This window comes from Papaver somniferum, chromosome 6 (assembly GCF_003573695.1).
Source record: "Papaver somniferum cultivar HN1 chromosome 6, ASM357369v1, whole genome shotgun sequence".
NCBI classification, from domain to species: Eukaryota; Viridiplantae; Streptophyta; class Magnoliopsida; order Ranunculales; family Papaveraceae; genus Papaver; species Papaver somniferum.
Genome location: NC_039363.1, coordinates 104,262,035 through 104,284,670, shown reverse-complemented (window position 1 = coordinate 104,284,670; position 22,636 = coordinate 104,262,035). Strand labels below are relative to the sequence as shown.

The window sequence follows — 22,636 nt, the reverse complement described above, 5'->3', positions numbered from 1 at the left end:
AGCGTTCAGCCACAACGGCCCCAGCGTTGCTGGAAAGAACCAGGGTTATTCGAAACGAAGATCCACGTGAGAGCTGAGGAAGAAGGCATCTCATCAATAAGCAATATAACATTGGTCCTTCTGTGAGCGTGGTGGGCGAAGGAGGGAAAGGAAAGCTTCAGCAACAGAACAACAACCCAAGCGTGCGGCTCCAGCTCACACAACTTCATTTCGAAAGGGAACGGGCAAGACTCCTGCACAAGATGCCGAAGATACAGGCTTCCCATTCCCCATGAATGAGGTAATAGAACTCTTGGAAGCGTGGATTAAAGATGGCGATATCAAGATACCTCCTATCAGACGCCCGCCGACCGAGAAAGAGATGGCAGACCCCAAATATTGTCGTTACCACAGGTTCGTCCATTACCCTACCAAAGATTGCAACAAATTGAAGCACATTTTCAAAGAAAGGGTAGAAGCAGGAGAACTCCAATTAGGAAACGAAGGTGTTCGTAGAGATCCTCTTCCTATTAGGGGATGCATGATTTCCGCGGATTCTAATCGCAAGACTGTATAATCTATGATGGAGCATTTATGTGAAATCATATATCTTTCCAAGGCACAAAGTCAAGACATATTCGCAGCCCTCAACCATATCGTGTCAGTCAAGCGCTTGTATCCAGAAAAGAAAACAGTCTCAGAGTCCCAGTCTTTCCTGGAAGGTACGACCAGCAAGGGAAACTGGGGACTTTTGACCATCGCTTGCTTGAAGGATATCGAGTTCGACAGCACATTGATTGATGCAGCCTCCGAATTCAACATTATCACTGTCAAGACTCTGAAGGCCGCAAGAATTTCAAAACAAGAAGTTACTCGAAGCCCAACCATGATCAGGAACTCAGAAGGAGAACTCATGGACGCCTATGGATGCATTGATCTTGACATAAAAATCGGTGATGCGCCAACGCAGGCCAAATTTTACATATTCAAAGAATGTCTGAATTACGACATGGTCCTGGGACGCCCATGGATACATGACAACAAAGCAGCACCGGGAGTGTGTCCTTTACCAGTTTCGGTACCTGAAAGAATCTCCAACGAGCCATCAAATATTGAAGACTGTTTGTTGCCGTATCAACAACTTGAAAATGTGACACAAATTCATGGAGAAATCTCGTCGTCATACCTTAAGAGATTTCGAGCTTAAGTAAGTCTCATCGAACAAACTTTTTTACAAACAGTAAATCACCTTCCTGCTGGGCCTCGGGGACTTGTTTAGGTCAACAACCTGACTGCCACTAAGAGATGTGAGTGGGGTGACGGCCCTTTTAAATGTTTTGCCAAGAACTTACAAACAGTCAGAGACAACGTGTCCCATAATCGAGATGTAGTGTCCAATTCAAATCCGTTTCAAATTGGAGATATGGTAGCAAAGATAACCACGTTTCAAGTTGGAAACGTAGCAGTGAAAGTAACTACCCAGTCTGATTTGTCGGCAAAATAAGATGAAGCATATTTGGTAGCAGATGTCATCTTGGGCGGCTATTGCAAGAATATTAATGCATACAAGCTCGAAGGAGTGATTATTCACTCACGATGGCTCAAGCCCTACGATACCTAAGAGCACGGCGCTACCCCCTTTTCCTCCAGTTTTCTCCGTATGAATTCCTCCAACAATTTCCCTTTTCCTCCAAAATAATCGCACTGCTTGCTTTCATAATTATTAGGGTTTCAATTTTCAAGTAATTAAAATATTATTTCCTTTAGGAATTTCTTCACCCCTAGGAATGACACGAAATTCTGAGTCATCCTAAATCATCATTACCCAGAAAGAAAAACCTAAAAAGAAATCTTTATACCTTCTGAAAACGTTGGAGGAATAGAATATGTACAGAGAAAAATGGGAGGTGCTTTGAGCAGTTTACTTCAACAGAATCAGACTTACATCAGGAGAGCACAAACATGTTCGTGGTATTTTATTATGGCATTACTTCTCTTATCACAAATATCACAGGCAATCATATGAAGGCGCACCACTACACCTGAGAAGACTCAGATGCAGTCTTAATGAAAGATTTGTCTCAAAATAACGTAAATAAAAAGCCCATGTTCAAAACTATCAAGCTGGAAAAGAAGAATACCTTGAACTCAGCCGCCACTGAGTATAAGGAGAAAATGTCACAAATCACGAGAAAATACTTAGGAAAAACAAAAAGAAAAAAAGGGAACATGGAGATTTAGTAATCAAGAGGATTGATTGTGTCTTCACCACCACTGGAGCCTTCTTCGGCATCATCATCGTGGGTCGCTACTGTTTCTTCCTTTGGATCTGCCTCATCTTCCACTTCAGATATTTCTGCAACCATGTTGTCCGCCTTAACAACATCCTCAGTACGGACAGCTTCCAAACCTTCTTCAAGGGCCACTGCAGAGATTGTGCTGAAAACCTTTGGGTGCTTGGGTTCATCCGTGTCAGAATCAACGATTATCACACCATCACGGATCGCATAATCACGCATATCTTCCTTTGGAGGCCATTCATGTTCAACCTTCACCTTTTCAGCCGAGCTGCAAACCTCTCAGCTCTTGCGCTCTCCGGTAGTAGAAACGACGCTTCATCATGCCGTCATTTCTCCTCCCTATCGATCGTAGCCAAGAGAGTTTGAATGCGTTCTCGAGCGATACACAAGTGTAGAACAGACATGCCCCGTATAGCACGATCAACCTCGCGAATCGGAAGATCAATTCTAGCCATCACCTCCTCGAATGCGTCATCGGCCTCAGGTTTATTGACTTCGAAGCTCCTTTCTGGAGAAGTACCCGAGTATCCCTTGCCGGCTGCCTCTATAAAATTCTACGGGAAGAGAGAAGGAGATTTTTCTGCGACGGGAAAAGAGTTTTGGAATATTCTTTAAATTTCATAAACTAGCAAGACCTTAGGAAGAGAAAGAGTCTTTACTTATCGTCTATAAAAGCTACAAATGCGGGATAGTGGTCAGCGATGCTTATCAGATATATTTGAAGGGAGAAGCCGCGGTGAGAGGAAACGCATCAAGTCCAAGAAACGGACCAGATTCTATCTTGGGGAATTAATCGGTCGTGGGAGAATATGAGTGCAGCGGGCCCGCGTCCACATTTGAACGAAGCAGGCACAACAGGGCCGACGTCCCACATCCATAGTCCGTGGCAGACAAACAGTGGACTTACGTATGACTAAAGCATGCACACGGTGGAACCCACACATTCGTCCAGAATTACATGTGAGCTACACAAAAGGCAAGTAATTATGGCACGTTTATTTTATGGGCGGAGTCGAGTCACGTCCTAAGACTAGGTTTTGCGTGCAATAAAAAAACGGTGGAGCGCTTACCTTGCTGAGGGACGGCAGCGGCGATGACGAATTCCGACGGTGTCGGTATTGTTGCGGCGTGGTCGGCGGCGTTGAAAGCTATAGATGGGGAGAACTAGCCTGAACAAAATATATATATACATATATGAGAAAATAAAAGGGGGTCGGTTCCCTTTTATACACAAATAACGGGAGAATCTTGGTAGAAAAAGGATTCTTTTTTTAGTTTGAACGCCCAAAAAAGGAAACCGGTCCCACCAAAGTTCCATTCTTGCACACGTTCACATGGACAATTGCTAGCAGTCGGTCAAAGCTCTTCCGGGTAAGATTCCTTCATTTCTTTTTTCTCATGTATATATGTCACCATCTAATGCCTACCCCACAATAGTGTAACCATTGTGTGCTAGGCAGGGGACTTAATGTTGATGGTGGATTTTGTTTCAAGGATAAATTGTAAAGGCCAAACTTAATACGCTGACATCCTGCAGAGGATAAAGATATTTGATATGTGATGAATACTTCTTCACTTTATTAATTCACCTAGAATGGAGCATGTGGCAACAATCTCGATATTATGTGAATTAAATACACAAAATTCACCTAGAACGGAGCATGTAGCAACAATCTAGAATATTCTGTGAATTTTTAGCATTATTAATTAATGCATGGTTTGCCTAATATTTCCTGTGAACTCTCACTATTGGTGCATCATGATGACTGAGTGTTGCTCTTGATAGAGTAACATGAATATCCAAGTATCAATAATGAGGCATGCACGAAATACCCGTATAGGCAACATCTCTCGGTGTGCTTATATTATCCCGATTCAGCATATTTAATCTGGACTGACCGTATCAGTCTCAGAAATTATCACGGCCACGCAGGTTGACCGCATGATTTAACCAGACTATACGATCCTCAACAGGAGAAGGATACCACCTTGATGACCACCAGCGGACCTATTTATGCCATGGACGGTCGAACATCATGTCTTACTTCCCGGCATGCTGAAAACTCCAGCCTTAATAGGGTGGCCGCGCTGCTTTTGGAAGAAGTTCGAACGAGCAGGACTGCTTAAAATAATCTCAAAACGATCGTGAATGTCCAACTTCACTAGCCTGATTGGACGGCTTAGATCGCGCCATGAAAGATGGAGGAGGCGCTAACACGCACATTGGTGGCCCCACTCTATCCCTACCTGATCGGTTTGCTCAATCCACGATCGCATGCCCGAAACATGGATGGTGTGATGCTTTGCAAGCGTCACGAAAATTCCACTAATTTCTTAAACTGATCACAACCATCCAACTTCACCAGCATGTTTGGATGGCTTAGATTGCGCCTAAGACCATTTGAGAAGTGCACACACGTTCACCGTCCCCCCAACGTGGGCCCCACACAATCGGTCCCTCCAATAAGGGAGCATGACTTGCCAAACCGTTTGGTGGAAGTCGTGTGTGCGTGGCTGTTTTAAAACCCTAATTAAGGTTTGCGGCGCTGCATAACTGTCGCAGTTCGATCACGACCATCCATCTTCGCAAGCTTAGATGGAGGGTGTAGACATAGACTTAAAAGTTCCCAAGCATGTCAACATGATCACCGTGGTCCCACATTTGCGTGGATATGGTTGGCCTAGGAAGACTAGGACTCGACGACCTCGAAACGCACGCTAGAAAGTGGCATGCTGGGCGGCTTCCAAATCCTTTGCGGCAATGGATTTCTGCCGCAAATTGATGGCGACCACTCACCTTTGCCGGTCAAATTGAGTGTCCTAGAGTGCACTTTCATGAAACAAAGAGCTGAGGGCGTATACACCGGCAGGCCTCCTACACGCATGCCTGGTCGGCCCTACCAAAACTTGCACCCAAGCTCGGATTCGGTCATGCATAGGAGTGATGCTTGCACACCTCCTAAAACCCTAAAAAGTCCATCAACGGTCGTAAATAGGGGTCATAAACCATCTCGTCCGTCCAACTTTGCTAGCTTGGCCGGACAGCCTAGGTTAAGAGCTAGACGACCAATGAAGCATCCCTGTGATCACCGTCCATCACTCTTCCACATGGAGTGATTGGCCATGATATGGCTCGCCCATGCGGCCTCCAAACGATCACTCAAAGATGGTTGGACGTGATGATGTTTTAAGACGCTTAATCGGCGACTTATTCGGTTAAGCCTTAAAACAGCGATGCTTCATACATATTGATCATATTCGATGCATTACATGCATAGAATACACACGATATTTTAAAAATATCGATTTCTTAAATAACTTAGTTATTTAACTTAGCACCATATGCTACTTCCAGTGGGTCTTATGATCCACTCATTTGAGACATCAAGCATGTCACAAAATAGGGGATACTTACTGGGTTGTTGGTCTGGCGGTTTATAGCGTGCAGCGTGCAACGCGCCATCACAAGAACGTGTCAGGAGGCATGGACGGTTAGCAATGATGGGAGAAGTGGGCAAAGACTGATCGTGTGATACTAACATGACCCCACTATTCCATCACTCAATTTCCTCCACTTCCTACGAGAGACGAGGGTTGATAAATAGGTTATCCTCCCTATTTCCAAGACAAACAGAAATCAAGTGTTGATACAACGTATTCAAACACCCGGAGCTGATTGCTTACATTATTGCAAGTCAGTTCAATATTCTGATACAATTCATAAACATCCAACACCTTCACAATCTCAACACCTTCTTCGCTTCCCTCCCTAAGATCAACCCCATCTCCTTCACTTTTTGACTGAAGCAAGTCTGGAACGGCCGTTTCTTGGTTTATGCCAGAATTGTATATATTGATATCTCGAATCAGAAAGCACTCCCGTGCAGTGCATTTTTTTAGGGTTTAGATTCGTTTCTCATTCACACACACCCAAATTTACCAAAAACCGCAGAAATAGTTTTTACCCATAAACAGTTGGTACCAAATGGATATTCAAGAATAAGTCTGATGAATTTGGCACGATTGTCAGAAACAAAGCTAGACTTGTCGCTCAAGGATATTCATAGATTAAAGGGATTGAATTTGACGAGACCTTTGCTCCTGTGGCATGCCTTGAGTTCATTCGTCTTTTGTTAGCTCATGCTTGTTTTCTTAAGGTTAAGCTGTTTCAAATGGATATAAAATCTGTGTTCCTAAATGGAATTTTAAAGGAGGAAGTCTATTTCGCTCAACCTAAGGGATTTGAAAATCCTGATTTCCCAGATCATGTGCTAAAACTCAAAAAGGAATCGTATGCGTTGAAACAAGCACCTAGAGCCTGGTTTGAAAAACTTACCAGTTCTCTCATTAGAAAAGGTTTTTCAAGAGGCTGAGTTGATAAAACCTTTTTTACCAAATGTATTTGGAAAGATGTTGTCATTGCTCAAGTATCTGTGGATGATATTATCTATGGATCAACTTCTGAAAATTTTGCAAAGGACTTCCAAGTCTCTCTTGCTAAAGAATTTGAAATGAGCAATGTTGGTGAATTAAAATTCTTTTTAGGATTACAAATTCAACAACATAAGGATGGAATTTACTTATCCCAAGAGAGGTATGCTCGAGATCTTGTGACAAGGTTCGGCCTGGATAAGTCTTCTCCAAAATTGACACATATGCCCACTACTGGTAAACTACATAGAGATGAGAAAGGAGCAAAAATGGATCAAAAGATGTATCGATCTATTATTGGTAGCCTTTTGTATCTTACAACTACTAGACCTGATATTTCTTTCAGTGTTGGTTTTTGTGCTAGGTTTCAGGCGAATCCAAAGGAATCTCATCTTGCAGCTGCAAAAAGGATCATTCGATATATTAATCACACTGCCGGGTATGGTCTATCTTACACTTTTGATACTAACACTGACAACTGTATAACGTCCTCTAAGAATGTTTCAATGATTGAAATGAGATTTTAGATTACATAACCAATGGTGGACATAAGCATTGTTGTGGAAACACATTTATGTATAAGTCTTATTACTTGAACCAAAGTTTGCGAACTTTGTTGATCAAGAGAATCGAAAGAATGGCATGAGCCAAGTCCGCGAACTGCCGAAGTTCTCAAACCCGAGAATTTCTGCTGGAGTCGACAAACTATTGCGTAAAACCCAGTCCGCGAGCCCAGTCCGCGAACCGGCGAAGTTCTCTTACCCAAGAATTTCTGTTGGAGTTTGTAAACTCTGCTCGGTAACTTAAGTCCGCGAACCTAGTCTGCGAACTTGAGAAGGTTATATATCTGAAGATGATTTCTGAACTTAAACTTAAAAAGACTAAGGAATGTAGTTTGCAAACCGTGGCTATAAAAGTTCATGAACCGATTCAAGTGAATCAAATCATCTTTGCTTCAATTGTGTCTTGTGTAGTACATGAGATTTCCTTGCAATTGAACAACTCTCTAACTAGTTCATCTTGAAGTCATTTGAACTAGTTATGGTGAAGAAGAACATGGTTGTTATGAAATGCTCATATGGATAACCTTTTGGTTAACTATTGTTGAACCAACAAGTGCATACGTTTGGGTACGGTTAACAAACCTAGAAACGTGCATTGTCAAGTGTGTGTAACAAGCTAATTTTCGATCTAACGGTTGAGAAATATTTGCTTGAATCTAAATCAGGTTTTCATCTAACAGTGGATATTGATTGCTTTGTTACCAACGTAACCTAATTGGAAACCCTGATGTGAAAGACTATATAAAGGAGACATCTAGTATTGTGCAAAACTAATCTCCACACCTCACGTGTGATACTAGTTTGCATACTAGAATCGATTCTCCTTTAACCTTTGGTTTTCTTCTTCTAAAAACAGGTTAACGACTTAAAGACTTCATTGGGATTGTGAAGCCAGACCGATACTACTTTTATCGTAGTTGTGTGATCTGATCTTGCATCTTCTATCGTACGAGTACAATCAGATTGATTGGCTTGAGATTGATATCCCCGATAGGCAAGATATAAAAATTAATCACAAACATCTTCGTCTCATTGTTTGTGATTCCGCAACATCTTGTTTCGCTACCATACGATTAAGATTGTTGTGAGGTGATTGATAACTATAGGCTGTTCTTCGGGAATATAAGACCGGATTATCAATTGGTTCCTGTTCACCTTGATTATTATTAAAAGACGAAACAAAACCTTTTAAGGTTTATCTGTGGGAGACATATTGATCCTTTGATAGACTTGTCTGTGTGAGACAGATTTTTTTATTATAAAAGCTTGTGATTTTGGGTCGTAGAAACTCTTAGTTGTGGGTCAGATAAGCTAAGGGACTCAAGTGCGCAGTATCCTGCTGGGATCAAAGGCGTAGGGAGTACGACTGTACCTTGAATTAGTGGGAGACTGATTGGGGTTCAACTACAGTCCAGTCCGAAGTTAGATTGGAGTAGGCTAGTGTCTGTAGTGGCTTAATACAGTGTATTTTCAATCTGGACTAGGTCCCGGGGTTTTTCTGCATTTGCGGTTTCCTCGTTAACAAAATTTCTAGTGTCTGTGTTATTTCAATTTCCGCATTATATTGTTTTATCTTTATAATTGAAATAATACAGGTTGTGCGTTAGATCATCAATTAGAGTAATCCAACATTTGGTTGTTGATTGCCATTGATCGATCTTTGGATATTGGTCTTTGGTACCATCCAAGTTATTCCTTGTGTTTGATTAAGGGCTCGTTGATTTCTGTTAGCTCGATTAAATCAAAACAAGAGAGAGATATTAACTCCTCGATATATTTTAATCTAGATTGAGTCTTACTATCTAATTGATTCTCTAACAAAGTATATTGGAGTTAGTCCATACAGATTACTAAGCGAAATATTGGGTGGTGTTGTCAGACCCCCGCTTTTTCACTTATCACTATAAAATTTCTCGAAAGGATACTTCAAGAAGTGATGTGATATATATTTTCTTCTTCTGGGCTTATACAAACAGTTCAAAGGAGATGGTGCTGAGTTTCAATTCTTGGAAGAGCTGGGGCATGTGCTGGCATGATTTCTACCCTTGTATGTACCAAAACTTGCTTGTTTTATTTTCTTTGTCTTTACTTTGAAAGGGTTAGATGGCTTTCCTTTCTTTGCCATTAAATCTATACATTTAGGTTGACTTGATGTCCATCATACAAGAGTGGTTATTTCAATCACTCGTTCAGGTTTGTCGATCTGTTAAAACCAACCAGAGACTTGATGATTTCACTGAACAGTAAATTCTACAACTGCCATGGAATCGACCAGGAAAACCAATTAGCTGATGGAAAGGGAATCCCCGACAAAGTTTCCAACGGCAATGCATAGAGAAAAAAGGAAAGTGAAACAATACGTACCATCCATTTCATGTGTTGCTCGTTTATGTTCTATTGGAACCCAGTTATAATAGAAGTTCCAACTTTTTTCTTGAAAACAACTGCAGATAGTTATCGGAGCCTTCGCATCCCTTTGTTGGAGGTGGATGACAAAAAAAAAAAGGTACTGCTCTTAACATTTAGCTTTGAAAAGCCTAAAACATACAATTGTCTAGTCTTTGCCCGAACATGAACTTACAGTTCAGTATGAAACTAGGAAAGCAAAAGAAAGGCATGATGGAAATTTCACTATTCCAGAAGGACAACGAATCTTCGATCCAAATATGCTTACTGCAGATAATCCAGATCTTAACTTTTTTAAATATGAGACTCTAGCTATTGCTACAAACAATTTCATTGGATATAATAAGCTTGGTGCAGGAGTTTCTGGTCCAGCGTACAAGGTCGATTCTTGTTCTTGGACGTTCTGCTGTAACATTATAAGCTGGCAATAACTTTACCTGCTTATTTCCAGGGAGCGTTAGCGGACGGGGAAGAAATAGCAGTAAAAAGACTCTCGACGGGCTCTGTACAGGGTCTAGAAGAGTTTATGAGTGAAGTTATAGTGAGCTTAAAAACTCCAGCATCAAATCTCGTTAGGCTGTTGTGTGGAAGAGGATGAAAATATGCTGATATACGAGTACATGCCTAATAAAAGCTTTTATGATTATCTTTTCAGTATGAGATTTTTTAACAATTTTAGTCACTCGAGAAATTCGGACCAAATACCTTACATCTTCCATACAAAATAGTTAACCTTTTTTTTTTGTACGACCATTTGACTCAGGTACCCATTTTAATTTATACTACCGACTGTACCAGTTACCCATTTTATTCTATACGACTGCTTGAACAGAATACCTAATTTTCTTTTATGGTAGCGTTTTGTTGTGTACCCAATTTGTTTTATACATTAGTTTTTGTTGTGTACATAATTTATTTTATACTACCATATGGAAGACAATGTATGTATTGTAGGTAACATTTAAGGTTGCGTGGTACCATAAAAAATCATATAATATAAGCTGAATTTGCTGATTTGTGGCACATAAATTAAAATAGGTACCGAGAAATACATTAAAATGGGTGCATCGAGGTATTATATATACTCAGTCCGGATAAAAAAATGTTCCGAATAGTTTCGTATTTCAATTGCATTGCCGACATCAACATGAAAATGTAGGAATGTCAAACCACCCCATATATCTACAGAAGTAGGCCTACCTGAATTTAGGTGTAAATGGTTGGAACGGTGATGGTACCAGTTGAATGATCGGGTACCTGACTGAAAAACTGTATAAATAACTCTAGTTTGACAGATGTACTGCATAAATAACAACATTGTCAAATCCAAGATCTATTCAATGGATGCTTTCAGACTTAACAGTCCATGCAGACCAATGCAAATACCATCATACACAAACATTTTGACTTTATTATTTTTTGATGCAAAGAATTTTTAAGAGCAGACTAAAAAATTAGAATTTCTTGATGCAAAGAATTTGTCTATCTGACCAATCTAAAGACACATGAAATTTCATACTTAACTTAGCCGGCCAATCATCTAGTTTATTACAGTTTCTATTTAAGAACATAAAGTTTCATTAAGTTTCTCTGCAGTATCTACAAGGACATTGAGTTCGGTTGTGAGATGGTGTTGACATTTCCAGCATAAAATTCAATTATTCCTTTCAAGCCTGTCTCCATCAATACATCCTTTAGCTCTAGCTCCCAGCACCAATTTACTGCATCACTTATAGCCATGCATTATGCATTTAATGCCTTCCCTGAACCTCCAATAAATTTGCTCTGCACCTCCTAAAGACATTCTCCGTTCAAACTGTATTCTTTTATATTCATTTTAGAGAGTGGTTATTCTTAATATGTCCCGGCTTTCTAACGAATGACTACATAAATAATGTTGGAGTACACCCGCATAAATAATGATGGTAAAGTAACAGTGTACCTGCATAAATAGTGCGGGTAAAAAAATTGATTACCTGTAATTTCAATTCATACAACGTCTTACATATGTGTAGTACCATATTCTTGACTCGGTAATAGAAAGGGAAAGAGATGAGCAATATCCGATTTCACATCAGTCGGTTGTTGACATGTTGTCCCTGAATCCATTTCAAATCTAATATATCATAAGAAATCTAAGTTAGTTCTGGGTTACCTAAATTTTAGGAAAAATTACTAATGATGAAGGCAGATCAGGACCCCAATCTGGTGAGCAAGCCTGAAATATGAGAATCTAGTCTTTACTTTGAAAATTGCAGTTAACAAATTTGTATCTTAAGGCAAAGACAGAGATAACATAGTAGCAACTCTACTTCAGCAGGAATCATTGACGTCTTGCACAAGGCTACAACGTACAATAGATCACATAGTACAAGGATTTCTAGTATTAGAAGCACTTGCAAAATCAAAAGTAAAAACCTGAATCCAAAGATATGAGAGCGAAAGTTCGTGTCACTGGCAACTCAAATAAATCAGAAACAATGTAGTGAGTGTGTGAAGGTTTGCTTTACCTCATACCGCCCAAGTATTTACCATTTTCATGGGATTGTACTTGCAATCCCCTTGAACAGAAGGATCTCTACCCCTGAAGTAGCAACGAAAAGAACATAACAAACTGCATCATATTATCATACTTTGCTTGACACAATTACTCTTCATAGTCTAAAGTTAAATCTCAAAATATACGTTGACATCCATAAAAAAACATTCGAGTATGAACCTCTGTAACAATAGCACTATGTTTTTCCAGAAAATAGGTTTTCAATCAAAAAATTAAAAGTAACAACATTGGTATCAATGAATTGATCTTGGCTGCAACAAGTGGACCAATTTAGTTGAAAAAATAGACTTGGCATATGACAATGATACAAATTAGATCAATGTGGTATTAATTTATTTTGTATCAATTAGATGTTCTTCAAAATATCTGAATCACCTGAACAATTATGTTTATCAAACCATAATTAAAAACAACTGATTCCACATTACACTGAAACCCTATAATTTTGATTGCACACTCAACTGGAAGAACCCTATATATCAATGGAAAAACCCTAAACCCATTTGACCTAATTCCCAATGGAGAAACAGAAACAAAATAAATCAAACCTGTCTCAAGATAAGTGATATACCATGAGCTGATTGCAGTTTTCTAATTAGTGATATACCCTATGTTTCCTAATTGCAGTGATATACCTAACTGTTACAGTGCAAATGTTTAATAAACACCATCGTAATTAAATCTGTTGGAACCTTCGTTGCATACCAACCCAACTCAAGTTTTGAACAATAACGGTAGTAGATCACCATCAATTGGACAATTGGATTAAGTTAAAACCATCTCCCATCCATTGATTAGCACCCAGAACATCTTGGAAAGAACTCGACAGAGTTGGAGAAGAAACTGGATTTCTATAAGAGAGTTTAAACCACCATTTCCTATCAGGGATACCGACCAAACCCGTTTGAATCTAACCTAACCAGAATACTTAACCCAACTCGACTATTGAGGGCAGGGTTGGTATGAATTGGATCACCTCACTGGACGAGTTCAGCTGAGTCCAACTCGCACGTGGTTATTAGCTTTTTGAAGAATTGGACTGTGAGTGAACCTTTTTCTGGAATAGTCAATTTTTTTGAGGTTCGCTCATTGTATTATTCAAAAGAGAAGAAGAAAAAAGATACCTCCCCCTTGCATGACACGTATCCCCAACAGCATTGCCCTTTTTTCAACGGGGAACAAAAGAGGCAGGCAATTTTGTGGAAAAACACTGCTCAATAGAAAGAAAACCTCCCAAAGCAATAAGCGAATCAAATCCAATTGATACCAAATCCAATAATGTCACTCATGAATAGACACCCCCAGCTTCTTTCTTCCGTATAAAGCACTGGTGGAACTTATTAGTTATCGGCATACTTCTGTCGCTACTCGCTCATCATGGAAAAGATCTATGCATTTTTTTCTTCAATACTCAACTAACCAAGTACAACTTGGTGAGCAGTAAATTTCGACTTGACTAGTTATATGAAGTCGACATACATGTGACACTACCGGTCGTCTCAGCCGAGTAACAAGGTCAACTAATAAAGTTGGCAGTTTTTGTTGTTAGTTCGGTATTGGTGTGAGATTTGTAAAAATATCCACAATATTGTAAATGTGCTGGTAAATTTTTTAGAAAGTAATAAAATTGTGTTTGGTAGAATATCATGTTCTAAGAGATCAGAAGAAAAAAGAAATTGCGTGCATCATTTTGGCAAACTTATATGCATGAGACGGTGCGATTTAAGTTACCATTTCAGACTCCATCAAATATACACATAGCTATGCCAATGCTTTCTCCAAATATGTAATGGAGAGCTACCAAAATGTCCACACCTGAATAGTGTTTTCAATAGCTGGCTTTGGCATGGCAAAAAGTATTGGCTTTTTTTTATCATTACATACCTTTTGATAATTGGTTTCCAAGAGACATGGTAAAAAATGTTACTTGTCAAAACAACCGTTATTATTCTTCCATCTCTCTCATCAATTGGTTACATCAAATAATTGAAATGAAAACCCAATGACACAAATTATCAACCACCATTTAAAATTTCAGAAATAAGTAAATAAAGCTCAAGAAAAAAGATTGGCTATAAAAATGGAAAGAAAGTGATGCCCAAGTTCTCATTTCCCACTGTCCAAGTTCAGGCAGCCAAGGTTACTGAGAAACCCACGAACTCTTAGTTTTTTCAAGTATGGATGTAGAGAAAATTTTCCACATGAAAGGTGGTATTGGAAATGAAAGCTATGCAAAAAATTCTTCACTCCAAGTAAGTTTTCCTAATCTTTAGACCCGTCTTCTTCTTCTTCTTCTTTTTTCTCACCATGTACTGATTTTGGTTTACATTTTTTGTTTTGTAGAAGAGGGCTTTGGATATGGTAAAGACCATAAGAATAAACACCATCATAGACCTCTATGTGACGCTAACCCCGCAGAGTTTTTCAATAGCTGATTTAGGTTGCTCATCAGGACCCAATACTTTATCAGTGATTCAAGAAATCGTCCAAGTTATCGATGAAGCGAGTAGTAAGATTTCACAACCAACACCAGAATTTAGAGTATCTCTTAATGATCTTCCTAGCAACGATTTTAACTCAATATTTACCGGTCTACCAGACTTTTACAAGGGACTTGTTAACATTAATGGGAAACAAGGCAGGAAAAGATCAGGGCCTTCGGTCTTCATAGCTGGTGTTCCTGGGACTTTCTATGGAAGACTCTTTCCTGCTAATAGTTTGCACTTCATTCATTCTTCCAACAGTTTGCACTGGCTATCTAAGGTTTGTACTTTGAAATCTTTGTGCTTATTATCATGGATAAAGTTACATATAGCTAATCAAAGCAATGGAATCTCCAACTGATTTGATTTTCATTTTAGAGCTAATTTGGCCCCATTAGATGTATTCAAAGGTAGTACAAAAAGACCCCATCAATCACTGGACTGGATGGATAGGGAATCCAGTTCTGTCGACCACCTTGTTTTAACTGCCAACTTCTGGCTCCAAATCTAATGTCCAATCGCCAATCTAGACCTTAAAGTCTGAATTCTCTGGTAGTACGTATTCTTACACTTTGTATACATATACACAAATGTTTTGTATAGGTTCCTCCTGCAATTTATGGGGATCGAAACAGGTCAATAAACAAAGGAAACATATACGTATGTGAATCAAGCCCTGCAATAGTGTCCAAGGCTTACTTATCCCAATTCCAAGATGATTTCTCAGTTTTTCTCCAGTCAAGGTCAGACGAGCTCGTCGTAGGCGGACGAATGGTTTTGATCCTCTTAGGAAGGAAAGAGTCTGATCATTGTAACGAAAGGGGTAACGCGTTCCTGTGGGCACTTTTTGCTAAGGCCATGACTCTATTGGTTTCTCAGGTGCTTGCACACTTCTTGCTTGAGTTGAGTTAGTTAAGCATTTCTTGCGTTCCGTTTTTAATACTAATTGTGTGTTTAATTTTATTTGATTGTAGGGAGAAGTTACGGAGGAGAAACTGGATTCATATGAAGTTCATTTCTACGCACCATCGAAAGATGAAATAGAAGATGAAGTGAACAAACAAGGGTCTTTTGAAATTGATCAACTGGAGATGTTTGAAACAGAAAGGCCGGGCAGCGGTGGCATGAAAGATGGGGAAGTTTTAAGTTACGGAACCATGGTCTCTATGGCTGCCAGGGCGATCCAAGAGTCTATGCTTCAGTACCATTTCGGAGAAGGATTAAACATTGACCATTTATTTGATGTTTATGCTAAATTACTTGATGAAGAAATTGTTAAAGAAGATATTAGGCCACTTAGCTTCATTTTAGTTCTTAGAAAATTATTTACCTGAATTCCAAGTTTTCATTTCTGTTGTACTTGAAATTATATTAATATGACATCTTCGCCCTCAGGGTGTCTGAACAAAGTTATAGTCTCTCTGAATCATCTTTAGCTGCATATAAATTCCACAACTCAAATCTTGACGAAAATATTATTCAGTGCAGCATCTTCTGACCAACAATACCAAAATCGGAAGTCTGTTTGCCATTTGGCCTCCAGTAAACTTCGCTAGCTCCATGGCTGGTGCAAAATTCCGGAACTGTAATAAGACTGATGTACATATGCAGATTTTTCCGAAATGAACCGTAGACACGGGGTAGTTAACAATAGCGTCCTAAATTCAATGCGCTGATTTCAACCGTCAGTGCCAACTAAAAAAAGGTCGGATTAACAGGCATGGGAAATGTGATGCATAAAGGGATCTGAAATGGGAGACATGTATTATTGGGGAGAAGACATCACTTAATGAAAAAGTTCAGTAGTGGTGGAGTGCCATGGGAAAAAAGACTAACGAGAAATGAAATAGTGAAAGAGACAATCATGGCCTGTCTTGACAAAACTTAAAACCCCTAATCATACATGCGTCCACTTCCACCACTATCAAATTATGTAATGATTCTGATGCTAAATATCTAGATTCAAATAGCTATTTATAGGGAGGGGGGAATTATTGTTTAGCTAAATGCACTTGAAAATTGCGTTAGAAATTGAAACTAGAAACATTTGAGTTTTGAGAATGGGTGGTGATCCTATTCAAGTTCCATTTTATTTCCTCATCTACTTACTTTCATTACTAATCGTAGTGTTATTGTTGATTCAAATTGCTAAGATAATCTTATTTTATCATCACCGTAAGCCGGTTGCATCTACCGCTCAAACTCCTCCAGGTAGCTTAGGATTCCCTTTTATTGGCGAAACCATACAGTTCTTATCAGCTAATAATAGCACCAAGGGGTTCTATGATTTCGTTCTCTCTCGACGACTCAGGTAATTTACCTTTACCATACTTTTCTTCATTGTTCTTTTATGCAATGCCAAGGCCTGCTCACATGTAACCGGAACGAACCCGTATGATTAGCTTGCACTCACTAGGCCTGGTTAGTTGACAAGTTCCAATAGATTCATACACTAAATCGCTACAGACCAACAAGGGCATATCTCTTATGCTTCTGATTGCACATCTTATAAACAGGCATGGGAAGTGTTTCAAAACCAACATTTTTGGGGACACGCATGTGTTCCTGTCAGGTAGTACTGAATGCGCAAAAGCAGTTCTTGGAAGTGATTTTGTGAATTTCAACAAAAGATATCTAAGATCAATAGCACAATTGATTGGAGAACATAGCTTATTACTCAGTGCAACTCAAGAACAACACCGGTTCCTCAGGAGCAGTCTAGGGACTAACCTCGGCTCCACATCTTTTATCTCTTCTTTTATCAAACAATTTGATGAGTCCATTATTAACACTCTGGCAGACTGGGCACAAAGAGATACTAATGTGATTGTATTCGAGGAAGCTCTTAAGGTTTGCATTTCCAAAATTTGCTAAAATCAATCAGCCAGAGTTTAATTCGATAAATCGGTCTTATTTGTGTTATTGTTGCAGATAACCTTTAAGGCAATGTGTAAAATGATCTTTAGTTTAGACGATGCGGATGGAGAATTAGTGGATATGCTTTGCAAGGAAGTTGGTATAGTTTGTGAAGCAATGTTGGCGTTTCCTCTCAAGTTACCTGGGACTAGATTCTACAATGGCCTCAAGGTACAATGAGACCTCAACCAATGTATTAAAGCAGCCCGTTTACAAACGCAAAAATTTTATCGCACTGTTTTTACTTTTTGTCCTTAATGTTAAAAATACAGGCAAGAAAAAGATTCATGGATGAGATAAAGAAGATAATAAAAGAAAGGAGGACAAAAACAGCAACCAAGGAAACACAACATTGTTATCAAGATTTGTTACAGTCGCTGATCCCCGGATCATTATCAGATGATGCTAGTAATCATACACAAGTGATGAATATGAGTGCTGCTCAAATACAAGACAACATCTTGACTATGATCATTGCTGGTATTATAACCAAAATGAATTTTCTCACCTTGTAAGAGTGGGAGAAAATGTTCATGGGCCTAGGCAATTTTATACTATTTGGCCTAGGAAGATGTTACGTGGCTTATGCCGCTTATTGCTGCGCCTTTAACAGTAAAACTAATGCAGGTCAGGTAACAACAGCAAGTGCAATGACTTGGATGGTGAAGTACCTAGATGAGAATCAAGATCTTCAAGATGTTTTAAGGGTAAATATATACTACCACGACTTTGCCAAATTAAATGGATGACTGCCCGAGTCGTCGTATTAACCGTTCTAATGAATCAGGATCAGCAAATCAAGTTAGCACCACCGGGATCATCTCCTCTTACACTCGAAAACCTGAATGAAATGTCTTTGGCTTCCAAGGTAATAATAATTCTCAAGAATATATTGACGTGAAAAATGAAATGGAAATGTTTATCATTGAAATGATTGTTAATTTTTGAAGGTTGTTAAAGAGACTTTAAGAATGGTATCAATAGTACCCTGGCTTCCAAGGGTGGCCCTCAAAGACACTCACATTGAAGGTTTCATTATAAAGAAGGGATGGATGGTTAATATTGATGCAAAATCAATACATCTGGATTCAGCGGTCTACAATGACGCCACTAGGTTCAATCCATCAAGGTTTGATGTGAGTAGAGTTGTCCAGTTTGCATTTTGGTACAATTCTCCTCCTCTTCTGAACTCTTTGTGGACCCCTGGGTTTAAGCAATTGTTTTACCATGTAAAACAGGAACATCATCTTTTGATGCCGTATAGCTTCTTGGCGTTCGGGACAGGAGGAAGGACATGCCTTGGGATGAATCTTGCTAAATCTATGATGATCGTCTTCCTACACCGTCTGATCACAACTTACAGGTAACCTAATTTTTGGGCCATCTTGGACATATGGGCCTTAATGGAAATGGCTGATATGTGATTTTGAATAAACAGGTGGGAAGTTATCGACTCAGATCCAAATCTTGAAAAGTAGGCAATGTTCTCGAGATTAAAAAGTGGATGTCCAATTCAAGTGACATCTATTTAATGCACAACACGAGGAAACTACAGTGTACTTGCTTAAAATTAGTTTGAGCTCTTTTGGTTTGATAGTCTTGTTTGAAACTGTAAAATCCCTTTGCCGGGAGGCACTTCTCCTAGTAATTCCGGCTAAACACAATTCTTACCGTTGTACTTGTACAACTGCACCGATCAATCATCATCATTTGTACGTGTTAAATTATGAGAAACTAAAATATTAATTAAGAAACAAACAAATTTCCAGATCATTGGAGATGGAAAGGAAAATGAAGGGAAATAGGGGTGAACCATGAAGGAAATTGATTGACACCACAATTAATGGCCTAGCTTTCTGGATAGATGATGGCTAGGGCCTAGGAGTCTAAGGACAAAACTTAAAAGATACCAAAACAGAGTGACTTTCCTCTTGTTCTTCTAGCCAAATCTCTAGGTACATTCGTGCACTACTGCTATCTATCAAACCTAATGGATGGATTTATTGTTTGCAAGTACTTAATAAGTTCATTTATGTGTCCCCTCCCTCATTAAACCAAAAATCCAAACAAGAAATCCCAAATCATACATGTAGTACAAAATTACAGAAATGTGTTGTAATTGGCATTATTGTCTCTGAACAAATCTATCCAACCATCCAACAGTATAATGCACACCTGTTTTTGTAAGGTATGAAATCTGGCATACATAGACAGACACACAATTTATTATATTAATTGATGTGGTTCATCCTGCCTCTGTTTGTTTTATTTTAACTTAAAATATCTAGTAGGTAGATTCTGTCTCTTTTCTTCTTCTTTTATTTCAACCAATAATGTACTTGTTAATGCCTGAGCTGAGCTCTATTATTAGAAGTTGGAACTGCTAAAGTGTGGGATTGATGATTTTATAATTTTGATTTTGAATTCTACTTGCATCCATTCATTCCTTGTCATATCATAAGGAATTCTGTCAAGGAATCTGACAATTTTCTGAGATAAATCTCTCACATCTTTTGCTTTGTCTCTGCACTCATCCTTGTTGTGGTCAATGATGAAGCATGCTGGACAGAGTTGATGTGGCTGCTTCTGGTAATAGTAAGTTACCCACTGAGTGCAATCAGCTGCATTTTGAGACAGGACACCTCTAATGAGTGACTTGGAGATGTCAATTTCAATTAAGGCTCCTACATCATTGGAGTCGACTGGCTTAGCATCTTCAGGATCAAGCTCTTTGACTTCTCCTAGCATCTTCCCCATTTCGTTACCCACAAACACATTTATAAACTCTTCAAGGAGGTCTTTGAAGATGACCCATAATTGTTGTTTGTCAAAATCCATATCCCTGAAGTTTGGAGTTGGGTTCCATGGTTTTATGATCCATAGATACCCATCAATACACCAGGGAGCTTCAGAGAGAACCCAGCTCCAGTCTTCCTTGGATTCAAAGGTGACAGTAAAAATATTTTTACTTTTCTTTCTGAGCTCATAGTTTCCAATATTGTTTCTCCACATCAATTTCAGTTGTTTTTCAACAAAACCTCTGCTCATTGTTTCATGGGTAATGACTTTTCCAATAATGCTGGTACCATTTCTCTGGAGAACAAGGCTTGGATCAATTTGAGCAATATTGATGACATGCCTAATGTCTTCCCCCGAATCAATTGAAGCACCATCTAATTGGTTTGCTAGGTTATTAACATCTTCTGAAGCCATGAGTAAGTAGACAAGTAGAAGATTTAAAATTCAGAGGTAGTTGATGATGAGAATCAGTTTGTTATTCATGGAATTTATAGGAGGTTTTAAGATTCTCATCCTTCTACGTGTTTGAATTGGATTGAAACGTGCACAATCGTTCATAATCGTTTTGACAAATTTCATCCAACAAGAAGAGGGAACTGCAATTTCATTCTGACCTGACTTTATTCGAGATGACGGATTCTTCAAAGTATCCATTGGGACGAGAAAACTCTCTGTACTGGGACAAACGTCTGCAACAACAACTCCAAGGTCTTAAACAAGACAAGAAAGCTCAAATGGAATCAGAACCTGTAAGCCATAAAGCAAAGTTAAAGAGAAAAGTTAAAAGAAGAAGACAGAAGGAGAGGGAATCAAAGTTTTAAATTGAAAAAAAAGGTTTTACGGGTAAGGGTGTCCCTTTAATCAACAGCAGGAAGCATTAACTCTTCAAAAGGTAACTAGATTTCTTTGAAAATTTAACATGCAATCTGATTGAATCACATTAATGGTGAAAAAAATTGGTGAGTTGATCGCCGAGTTGCAGAGCGTGACTCGGATCCTTTGCCCAAAATTTATACTAACGAGAATGAATATTGGAACATTGAGGATGCCCCAACGAGAATCTCTCCAAAGAAGAATAACAAAAACAGAAGAGCTAATATGGTGTTGTTTGTCAGACCTGAAGATGGCCAATACTGCCATTCAGTGTACCATGAACCAGAGCAAGTGGATGAGAATTCAAATGATACTTCCCAGAGAGATAGAGTTCTAGGAAGCAGGAGTGGAATTTTCAGAAGGTTCAAAAGAACTAGAGAAGGTGAAACTTCAAGGGTTAGCTCCAACCAGATGACTGAGAGATATGAAGAAGGGGAATCTAGTCAGCAGCAAATGCATAATGATCCCCAGATGGAAGTTCAAAAAGAAGGTGACTGGGACAAATATATTAACAACAACCAAGGTGTTGCAGCAGGACAATGAAGCTCAATGGTAAATTTCCTAAACCATCTTTATTTAAAGTTTCAGATTAATATTCAATTCTTTAGTAAAAGTTGCTTGTATACACAACCAAATATGAAAATATTAGCCTGGAACATTCAAGGGCTAGGAAACAAACTCACTAGAGACCATCTAAAAAATTGCATTTTCAATTACAACCCAGACATAATTTTTCTATCTGAAACCAAGTCAACAATCGAAAAAGCTTCTTTTATCTTAAAACAAATGAAGTATCACAATGTTTGGTGCAATGAAGATAGAATTAGAGTGGGTGGTCTAGCTTTACTTTGGAAAGATGGCATGAACCTGGAATTTATTCATAGCTCTAAATTTATGGTGAATGTTATTATTACTAATCCTGAATCTAACAAAGAATGGTTCCTAACATGTCTATATAGTTCCACTTATAATAATGATAGACAGGTTCAATGGAGCTTCATACAAGAAATGGGAAGAAATTTGAGTATGCCTTGGGTTATCATGGGTAATTTCAACTCCACATTATACAGCAATGAAAGATGAAGCTATTACATTAACCCTACTAAATCCCATCTTATAGTTGTTAACACTATTACTTCTTTAGCCCTCATGGATATACCATTCTCAGGATGCCCTTTCACATGGTCAAACCATAGAGATCAACTGAATCAAGTCATATCTAGACTGGACAGAGTTGTTTGCCTTCCCAACTGGATGAACCTTCACCCAAATGCCACTTTAAAAAATCTCATACCCTCTGGCTCTGATCATGCTCCAATTCTTCAA

At 38.9% G+C, this 22,636-nt stretch overlaps 2 protein-coding genes and 1 long non-coding RNA gene across 4 annotated transcripts; 2 read left to right on the top strand and 1 right to left on the bottom strand.

The window, feature by feature from the left end:
• Positions 1-11,126: 11,126 nt before the first annotated feature.
• LOC113288679 lies at positions 11,127-13,127 on the bottom strand. The gene is made up of 2 exons (XR_003330687.1): positions 11,698-13,127; positions 11,127-11,621 (listed from the first exon to the last, which is right to left on the bottom strand). It is a non-coding gene; the product is annotated as an uncharacterized LOC113288679 (long non-coding RNA).
• Positions 13,128-14,258: 1,131 nt separating this feature from the next.
• On the top strand, positions 14,259-16,131 carry LOC113285995 (jasmonate O-methyltransferase-like). 2 transcript variants are annotated; one of them, XM_026534724.1, is made up of 5 exons: positions 14,261-14,491; positions 14,583-14,748; positions 14,839-15,002; positions 15,326-15,601; positions 15,697-16,131. In XM_026534724.1, the coding sequence occupies exons 1-5, from the start codon at positions 14,417-14,419 to the stop codon at positions 16,054-16,056; spliced, it is 1,041 nt and encodes a 346-aa protein (XP_026390509.1). In that variant the 5' UTR covers positions 14,261-14,416; the 3' UTR covers positions 16,057-16,131. The 2 variants fall into 2 exon arrangements, with proteins under 2 accessions (XP_026390507.1, XP_026390509.1); XM_026534722.1 differs by having other exon boundaries at positions 14,259-14,491; positions 14,583-15,002.
• A 577-nt stretch (positions 16,132-16,708) lies between these two features.
• Positions 16,709-19,388, top strand: LOC113288678 (abscisic acid 8'-hydroxylase 4-like). Its single transcript, XM_026537796.1, has 9 exons — positions 16,709-17,033; positions 17,239-17,572; positions 17,654-17,809; positions 17,911-18,118; positions 18,266-18,345; positions 18,426-18,506; positions 18,589-18,774; positions 18,877-19,001; positions 19,077-19,388. The coding sequence occupies exons 1-9, from the start codon at positions 16,783-16,785 to the stop codon at positions 19,114-19,116; spliced, it is 1,461 nt and encodes a 486-aa protein (XP_026393581.1). The 5' UTR covers positions 16,709-16,782; the 3' UTR covers positions 19,117-19,388.
• Positions 19,389-22,636: the final 3,248 nt, after the last annotated feature.

Excerpts from the sequence above, each read along its gene's own strand:
- LOC113288678 (XM_026537796.1), top strand. The coding sequence starts at position 16,783 with ATGGGTGGTGATCCTATTCAAGTTCCATTTTATTTCCTCATCTACTTA. Across the intron at positions 17,034-17,238 it reads GTTCTCTCTCGACGACTCAG|GCATGGGAAGTGTTTCAAAA; the intron begins GTAATTTACCTT and ends TCTTATAAACAG. Across the intron at positions 18,507-18,588 it reads AAATGTCTTTGGCTTCCAAG|GTTGTTAAAGAGACTTTAAG; the intron begins GTAATAATAATT and ends TAATTTTTGAAG.
- LOC113285995 (XM_026534722.1), top strand. The coding sequence starts at position 14,417 with ATGGATGTAGAGAAAATTTTCCACATGAAAGGTGGTATTGGAAATGAA. Across the intron at positions 15,003-15,325 it reads GTTTGCACTGGCTATCTAAG|GTTCCTCCTGCAATTTATGG; the intron begins GTTTGTACTTTG and ends TGTTTTGTATAG. Across the intron at positions 15,602-15,696 it reads TGACTCTATTGGTTTCTCAG|GGAGAAGTTACGGAGGAGAA; the intron begins GTGCTTGCACAC and ends ATTTGATTGTAG.